Source organism: Wolffia australiana, chloroplast (genome assembly GCF_029677425.1).
Source record: "Wolffia australiana chloroplast, complete genome".
In the NCBI taxonomy this organism is placed as follows: Eukaryota; Viridiplantae; Streptophyta; class Magnoliopsida; order Alismatales; family Araceae; genus Wolffia; species Wolffia australiana.
This window is the reverse complement of record NC_015899.1, coordinates 81,937-90,000: the sequence shown is the minus strand read 5'-3', so window position 1 is coordinate 90,000 and position 8,064 is coordinate 81,937. Positions and strand designations below refer to the sequence as shown.

Genomic DNA, 8,064 nt, shown 5'->3' with positions numbered 1-8,064 from the left:
GAATGGATCAGAGAAGGAAGGGTTCCTCTACAAACCATTCGCGCAAAAATAGATTATTGTTCCTATACAGTTCGAACTATCTATGGAGTATTAGGGATAAAAATTTGGATATTTGTAGAGGGCAAATAATCTAATTAATATACCTTTAGTTATATTACAAGTCTCTTCATAAAACTACCCATTTTTTTATTTTCCGGTTCTTGATTCAATCAAAGATTAAATTAATTCTATAGGGATAAATGAAAATTTCATTTACTTTTTTGGTAAAATTGCTATGCTTAGTGTGTGACTCGTTGTGGTGGTTTTTCGTTATAGTTAGCAAAAAAAAATAGACTGAATCTTAGTATGAATATGAATCAGTAACTATGGAAAATCATAACTATAGAAACTACTAACCAACTTATGGCTTCGTATTGTCGAGATCCCCCAAACAGTCACTTTATGAGGTATTAATCATATAGTTGTAGCAACTGAAAAATTTTACTTTTATAAAAATATATTGAATTTTATATTTGAAGAAAAATAAAAAGAAGGGGATGTGTAGATAAATGGAAGGATGATAGATAGAAAGAAAAAAGTCTAAATGATATATTATTCCAAAATGTATGGTTTATGAAAGATTTTAGAGTCTAAAAGACAGTGTGATAAAGCATGAATAAAAAGTAAAGAGCCCTGAGTTAATAAAAACTGAGGAGATTGACTCTGAAACGAATTTTGTCGGGAGCTCCATTGTCGAGTTCAAGCCTAATCATTAACACAGAAGCTATGGGAACGACGGAACCCGTGACCAGACAGGATTCCTTTAATTAAAAATAAATCCTGATGATTCATTGGGTGGGATGGCGGAACAGACCAGGAACCTTTTTCATCTTTCTGAAACAGTGACAGGAACCTGTCAATAAAGCAGAAAAGAGTCAATATTCGCCCGCGAAACAGTGATTTAATTGAACATTCATTTAATTTATTGGATTAATAAAATTTCCATTATTGCATTATATGATACATTACATAGAAACACTATTATTTAGTGAAATCCTATTCTTTAATAATTTGTTTCTATTTCAATTTCATTTCTAAAAATTTCATATAATTTTAAATTCAAACAAATTTAATAATAATTTGTAATCCATAATTGAGTTATTTAATTATATATAGTGAAATAAAGTTTCAAGTAAAAAAAATGGAAAAATCATAAATTTATATATAATGGTGTTAGATTAAAATTCAAAAAAGAGCAGGACCGGATTTTAACAAATTTAACTCTCAAATTTAAAATTAACTTAACTAATACTAAAATATCTCAAAATTGCACTGACTGAATAAGACTCAAATAAGATACTTATCTATATAATTTATTCTTAGAGACTTTATATATAATATATAAACAAAAATCTAATCTAATATATAAAATTGAGACGAAAACTAAGAAAGAAATATATATCGTATATTAAGATATATTTTTTCTTATATTGTAATATATTGTAAAAAAGAATATTTCTAATAACTAGAATCTCATATTAGTCTTATAGATTTCTAGCTTTATTTACACTGTAATATAAAAAATCCATTCGTTTATTTAGTGTATTATTGATAAAACACATGTGTATCCCTAATGTAATATTATTAAATTTTAGTGAATTGTTTCTTCGTTCGTTTCGCGAGGAGCCGGATGAGAAGAAATTCTCATGTCCGGTTCTGTAGTAGAGATGGAATAGGCAAATAACCATCAACTATAACCCCAAAAGAACCAGATTCCGTAAACAACATAGAGGAAGAATGAAAGGAACATCTTATAGAGGCAATCATATCAGTTTTGGAAGATATGCTCTGCAAGCCCTTGAACCTGCTTGGATCACAGCCAGACAAATAGAAGCCGGACGAAGAGCAATCAGCCGATATGCACGTCGTGGTGGAAAAATTTGGGTACGTTTATTTCCCGATAAACCAGTTACACTAAGACCTGCAGAAACACGTATGGGTTCGGGTAAAGGATCTCCCGAATATTGGGTAGCCGTTGTTAAACCGGGTCGAATACTTTATGAAATAGGGGGAGTATCCGAAACTGTCGCCAGAACAGCTATGTTACTAGCTTCGTCCAAAATGCCTATACGAACTCAATTTATTATTGAGGGATAGAAATTTAGAACCAACAAAAGGGGTATTTTTGTATTAGAAAGTATAAAAATATAATTCTCTATTTATTTCTGGAAAGATAATATTTCTTTTCTTCATCCTTTGCATTGAAAGAGCAGATAAAAAATGATATGATTCAACCTCAGACCCTTTTGAATGTAGCTGATAATAGCGGAGCTCGAGAATTGATGTGTATTCGAATCTTAGGAGCTAGTAATCGCCGATATGGTAATATTGGTGACGTTATTGTTGCTGTAATCAAGGAAGCAGTGCCAAATATGCCACTTGAAAGATCAGAAGTTATTAGAGCTGTAATTGTACGTACGCGTAAAGAACTCAAGCGTGAAAACGGTATGAGAATAAGATATGATGACAATGCGGCAGTTGTCATTGATCAAGAAGGAAACCCAAAAGGGACTCGAGTTTTTGGTGCAATCGCTAGGGAATTAAGAGAATTGAATTTTACAAAAATCGTCTCATTAGCTCCAGAAGTATTATAGTAGTAGATTAAATTAGGATAGCGTAAGTAGAATGTCTGAAATAGATAAAATTCACTAGTAGATTATGTCTGAAGCATATACTTTGATTTCTTAATTCCAAAATAAACACGTTGATTATATCGCAATTAGGAGGCAACTATAATTTATAGTTCATCATGGGTAGGGACACCATTGCTGAAATACTAACTTCTATTCGAAATGCTGAGATGACTAAAAAAGGAACGGTTCGAATAGCATCCACTAATATCACCGAAAACATAGTTAAAATACTTCTGCAAGAAGGTTTTATTGAAAACGTTAGAAAACATCGAGAAAATAATAAAAATTTCTTGGTTTCAACCCTGCGACATAAAAGAACTAGGACAAGAATAGCTAAAACTATTTTGAAGCGTATCAGCCGACCTGGTCTACGAATTTATTCTAACTCTCAACGAATTCCTAGGATTTTGGGCGGAATGGGAATTGCTATTCTTTCTACTTCTCAAGGTATAATGACAGATCGCGAAGCTCGCCTAAAAGGAGTTGGCGGAGAAATTTGGTGTTATATATGGTAAGACTTTTATAAGGTAACCTAATTTATAACTTCACAGTTCTAAAAAGAAAAAGAGAGGAAAAGCAACTTATATGGCTGCTGCAACTTAAATTACTAAAGGGGTTACCTCGAACCAGATAACAAAAAGGGACTCATCAAGATTTAATTACTCAATCACTTAAAAAGCGCTATTCTGGTTCGGTTTAAACAATGAAAATATAATTATACCTTATCCTTTGGAGGCAGATACGAGAGAGTTTTAGCTGGATACTACCCGTGGATAAAGTAAAAAAAAGTGAAAGAAGTAGTTAGGATTCAACCTGCGACGTCTAATTTATAGACTTCGCAGCCGAGATTCGATCGAGTAAGGCTTTTGGTTAATTTACTTCACGGGATAGAATTCGAAGTTCAAAAAATAAAATAATAAAGGAATTTTTTCAGTTCAAAGAATAGATTCAGAATAGAATTAAGATAAGGAATCATAAATATGAAAATAAGGGCTTCTGTTCGTAAAATTTGTGAAAAATGTCGACTGATCCGTAGGCGCGGACGAATTATAGTGATTTGTTCTAATCCAAGACATAAACAAAGACAAGGATAATCCGTGTAGCTTTTTTTTTTAATAAAGCACGAAATCACTGTGAAAATAAAGAATCTGTTTTAACATCAAATGGATATCTCCGTAAATTTATGACTCATATGTATGAGATGATAAAATATGATAAAACCTATATCAAAAATTAGTTCACGTAGGAATGGACGTATTAGTTCGCGTAAGACTGGACGTAGAATACCAAAAGGAATTATTCATGTTCAAGCGAGTTTCAACAATACCATTGTAACAGTTACAGATGTAAGGGGACGTGTGGTTTCTTGGTCCTCTGCAGGCACTTCTGGATTCAAAGGCGCAAAAAGAGGTACACCCTTTGCTGCCCAATCAGCTGCGGTTAATGCTATTCGTACAGTAGTCGATCAAGGGATGCAAAGAGCGGAAGTCATGATAAAAGGTCCAGGGCCCGGACGAGATGCAGCATTACGAGCTATTCGTCGAAGTGGTATACTTTTAAGTTTCGTACGCGATGTGACTCCTATGCCACACAATGGATGTAGACCCCCTAAAAAAAGACGTGTGTAGAAATTCGAATTGAAGGTATTTCAAGAGAAAAAAATGATTCCATAATCTATTTAAAGTATAATATATAATTATGGTTCGAGAGGAAATAGCAGGGTCCACTCGAACACTACAGTGGAAGTGTGTTGAATCAAGAGTAGATAGTAAACGTCTTCATTATGGGCGTTTCGTTCTGTCCCCGCTTATGAAAGGTCAAGGTGATACAATAGGTATTGCTATGCGACGGGCTTTACTTGAAGAAATGGAAGGAACATGTATAACACGGGCAAAATTTGAAAAAGTACCACACGAATATTCTACAATAATAGGTATTGAAGAATCAGTGCATGAAATTTTAATGAATTTGAAAGAAATTGTATTGAGAAGTAATCTATATGGCACTCGAGACGCATCCATTTGCGTCAAAGGCCCCAAAAACATAACAGCTGAAGATATTCGCTTACCGTCTTCTGTGGAAATAGTTGACACGACACAGCATATAGCTACCCTGACAGAACCCCGCGATTTGTGTATTGAATTACAAATTCAAAGAGATCGCGGATATCGTATAAGATCCACAAATGACTCGCAAGATGGAAGTTATCCTATAGATGCAGTATTTATGCCTGTTCGAAATGCCAATCATAGTATTTATTCTTATGGAAATGGGAATGAAAAACAAGAAATCCTTTTTCTAGAAATATGGACAAATGGAAGCTTAACTCCTAAAGAAGCACTCCACGAAGCTTCTCGTAATTTGATTGATTTATTTATTCCATTCCTACATGCAGAGGAAAAGGATGTTAATTTAGAAGAAAATAAGAGCAGATTTACTCTACCCCTTTTTACCTTTCATGATAAATTAGCTAATGTAACGAAAAACAAAAAAGAAATAGCATTGAAGTGTATTTTTATTGACCAATTAGAATTGCCTTCCAGAGACCTATAACTGTCTCAAAGGTCCAACATACATACATTATCGGACCTTCTGAGTAACAGTCAAGAAGACCTTATGAAAATTGAATATCTTCGTAGAGAAGATATACAACAGATAGTCGATATTCTACAGAAGCATTTCACAATGACTTTAGCTAAGAATAAATTGGCATTTTAAATAGAGCACAATTAGTTCATTATTTTCCTTATTTCTGTTTTCTAGAAAAAAGGTTTATTTTGATTTTAGAGAGAATAGAAAAAAGAAGAGAATTTGTAATCTTAAGGTAAGGACAATTCGTATTCAGATAGATTTATAATAGTGTATCTAGGGAATAGTCAATTAAAAGTTAATTTTATTCCCTAGATACCTCCGTATTTAACGGTTGGATTGATTTAATTTAATCAATTAAATCCATTTAAAAAAGACCTAAAGTAAGAGATTTATCAATAGGTAATGTTGCTCCAATACCTAACCAAATTGCTACTACAGTACCAATCAAAAAGACTGTTGTAGCTACTGGTCGACGAAATGGATTTTGGAATTTATTGACATTTTCCAAAAAAGGTACGGTTAATAATCCCGCTGGTACTGAAGCCATTAAAAGAACACCCAATAACTTATTAGGTACTGTGCGAAGTATTTGAAATACAGGAAAGAAGTACCATTCAGGTAATATCTCCAAAGGAGTTGCAAATGGATCCGCCGGTTCACCAATCATTGAAGGTTCTAGCACCGCTAAGCCTACGTTACACGCTATAGTACCCAAAATAACTACTGGAAAAATATATAAAAGATCATTTGGCCATGCGGGTTCTCCGTAATAATTATGTCCCATCCCTTTAGCCAATTTAGCTCTTAATACAGGATCATTCAAGTCAGGTTTCTTTGTTATTGGGATAGGTGAATTCTTAAAGATACACCCCCCGAAGGAACCGGACATGAGAATTTTTCATCATCCGGCTCGAGCAAGAATAAAATGAAAGAAATGACAGAAATAGATACATATTCAATCTGTATTTCCGACATATCCACCTGTATATAATGACTCTAGTTTAAGAATGAAGTTTTTACATACAAGTAAATGCTCAATATCCACGTGGGCTTACAAACTTGATCGTGATCAAGTGCTTTTTGGATTATCTCATATCTTGTCATTGTTAGTTTTTCTCACAATATTGAGATTGTGAGTCTTTTTAAATGAAAAGAATTAACTTGTTACTAATAAAATTTAGCCTCTGGTTTTCCTTAGATCCCTTATTTCACTCCGATAGTATCATGTATCTTGATGGCTGCAAAGGAAATGGATGCATTTCCATACTATAAACTATAAATAAGTAAGTAGAATAGATAGACCATAAATAGATTAGGTCCCATCACCTATTTTACGGGATCTTACGGAGCCTGTTCATGCATGACATGGATTCGGGTATGATCATGGAAAAGATTCTCCTGAAGCGAACCAGCCTATCTCCCGCGACGTAAGGGGACTCGTGCGGTGATTGGACGCGGAGACACATTTGTTTTTGAATTTCAATGTGGCGGATAAAATCCATATATACGCATGGCCTAATCAATAGTTCAAGTCACACACTCCCATAATCCATCTTCTCTTCGCAGAATCTACTTCAACTATTCATCTCAAAGTATGAAATTATACAATACTTCAAAGTTGAAGAGAAATATATATCCAAATAACATGTCTTATTTTTCAATAATCCATATTTGTAGCAATGAGATACTATTGTTCCTTTCCAAAAGAATATATGATATATGATCGATTATATCTATGATCTGTCTTCCTTATAAAGGACCTGAAATACCTTGCTTACGTATCATTAAGAAGTGCATTAACATAAATACAGCAGTAAGCAGCGGTAATACAAAAGTGTGTAAACTATAAAAACGAGTCAAAGTGGATTGACCCACACTAGCACTTCCTCGTAATAACTCTACTAACGGTGCTCCTATTACAGGAATGGCGTCAGGTACACCTGTCACAATTTTAACTGCCCAATAACCAATTTGGTCCCAAGGTAACGAATAACCAGTTACACCAAAAGATGCAGTCAATACACCCAGAACTACACCGGTTACCCAAGTTAATTCCCGAGGTTTTTTAAATCCACCAGTGAGATACACACGAAATACGTGTAAAATCATCATTAGAACCATCATACTTGCTGACCATCGATGAACTGATCGGATTAACCAACCAAAGTTCACCTCAGTCATTATGTATTGAACAGAGGAAAAGGCCTCTATAACAGTTGGGCGATAATAAAAAGTCATAGCAAAACCCGTAGCTACTTGTACTAAAAAACAAGTAAGTGTGATTCCCCCTAGACAATAAAATATGTTCACGTGAGGAGGAACATATTTACTAGTTATATCATCTGCAATCGCCTGAATCTCAAGACGCTCTTCGAACCAGTCATAAACTTTATTGAGATAGGTAATTCAAGTTAATTCCCCCCCCGAGAACCGTATATGAGAATTTCATCTCATACGGCTCAAGCGAAAACATCCAAATACTCTTTTAACGGATCTGTCATAGAAAATGGGAACTTCTTAGGTACTTAATTCAATCTACCCAAACTAAAAATCCGTAATCTCTTCTTTGTGATGATAATGCCACAAAATATCAAGTTAGCTCATCCGTCTTTCGTTTTTCTATGGATTATTACAGGCCTCTTGACTCTTCTTTTTCCCATTTCATTTAGTCTTTTAATTTGATTTTTTTTTGTAATCAAAAAATTGACTATTATTTTTTTTTACCTTTGATAGGGATTAGCTTGTTCAGACCCTAGAAATCACTTAAAACCTCAGATTCATACTAGAACCACGATGATTT

General features: G+C 33.9%; 9 protein-coding genes across 9 annotated transcripts in view, besides 1 other annotated feature; 7 read left to right on the top strand and 2 right to left on the bottom strand. All coding sequences in view use genetic code 11, as the record gives it.

The window, feature by feature from the left end:
- Nucleotides 1-129, top strand: part of rps3 (ribosomal protein S3) — a 657-nt gene extending 528 nt beyond the window's left edge. The window contains exon 1 of the mRNA in view: nt 1-129. This exon is cut by the window's left edge and continues 528 nt beyond it. Coding sequence (YP_004769984.1) covers nt 1-129 — 129 coding nt within the window.
- Nucleotides 1-8,064: part of a sequence feature (large single copy region (LSC)) that runs on past both edges of the window.
- Nucleotides 1,726-2,136, top strand: rpl16 (ribosomal protein L16). The gene has a single exon. It carries the CDS (start codon nt 1,726-1,728, stop codon nt 2,134-2,136), a length of 411 nt encoding a protein of 136 aa, YP_004769983.1.
- On the top strand, nt 2,265-2,633 carry rpl14 (ribosomal protein L14). The gene has a single exon. It carries the CDS (start codon nt 2,265-2,267, stop codon nt 2,631-2,633), a length of 369 nt encoding a protein of 122 aa, YP_004769982.1.
- rps8 (ribosomal protein S8) lies at nt 2,789-3,187 on the top strand. The gene has a single exon. It carries the CDS (start codon nt 2,789-2,791, stop codon nt 3,185-3,187), a length of 399 nt encoding a protein of 132 aa, YP_004769981.1.
- rpl36 (ribosomal protein L36) lies at nt 3,653-3,766 on the top strand. Its single transcript has one exon. It carries the CDS (start codon nt 3,653-3,655, stop codon nt 3,764-3,766), a length of 114 nt encoding a protein of 37 aa, YP_004769980.1.
- On the top strand, nt 3,884-4,300 carry rps11 (ribosomal protein S11). The gene has a single exon. The coding sequence runs from the start codon at nt 3,884-3,886 to the stop codon at nt 4,298-4,300; it is 417 nt and encodes a 138-aa protein (YP_004769979.1).
- On the top strand, nt 4,371-5,225 carry rpoA (RNA polymerase alpha subunit). Its single transcript has one exon. It carries the CDS (start codon nt 4,371-4,373, stop codon nt 5,223-5,225), a length of 855 nt encoding a protein of 284 aa, YP_004769978.1.
- petD (cytochrome b6/f complex subunit IV) lies at nt 5,629-6,153 on the bottom strand. Its single transcript has one exon. It carries the CDS (start codon nt 6,151-6,153, stop codon nt 5,629-5,631), a length of 525 nt encoding a protein of 174 aa, YP_004769977.1.
- Nucleotides 7,014-7,713, bottom strand: petB (cytochrome b6). Its single transcript has 2 exons — nt 7,708-7,713; nt 7,014-7,655 (listed from the first exon to the last, which is right to left on the bottom strand). Exons 1-2 carry the CDS (start codon nt 7,711-7,713, stop codon nt 7,014-7,016), a joined length of 648 nt encoding a protein of 215 aa, YP_004769976.1.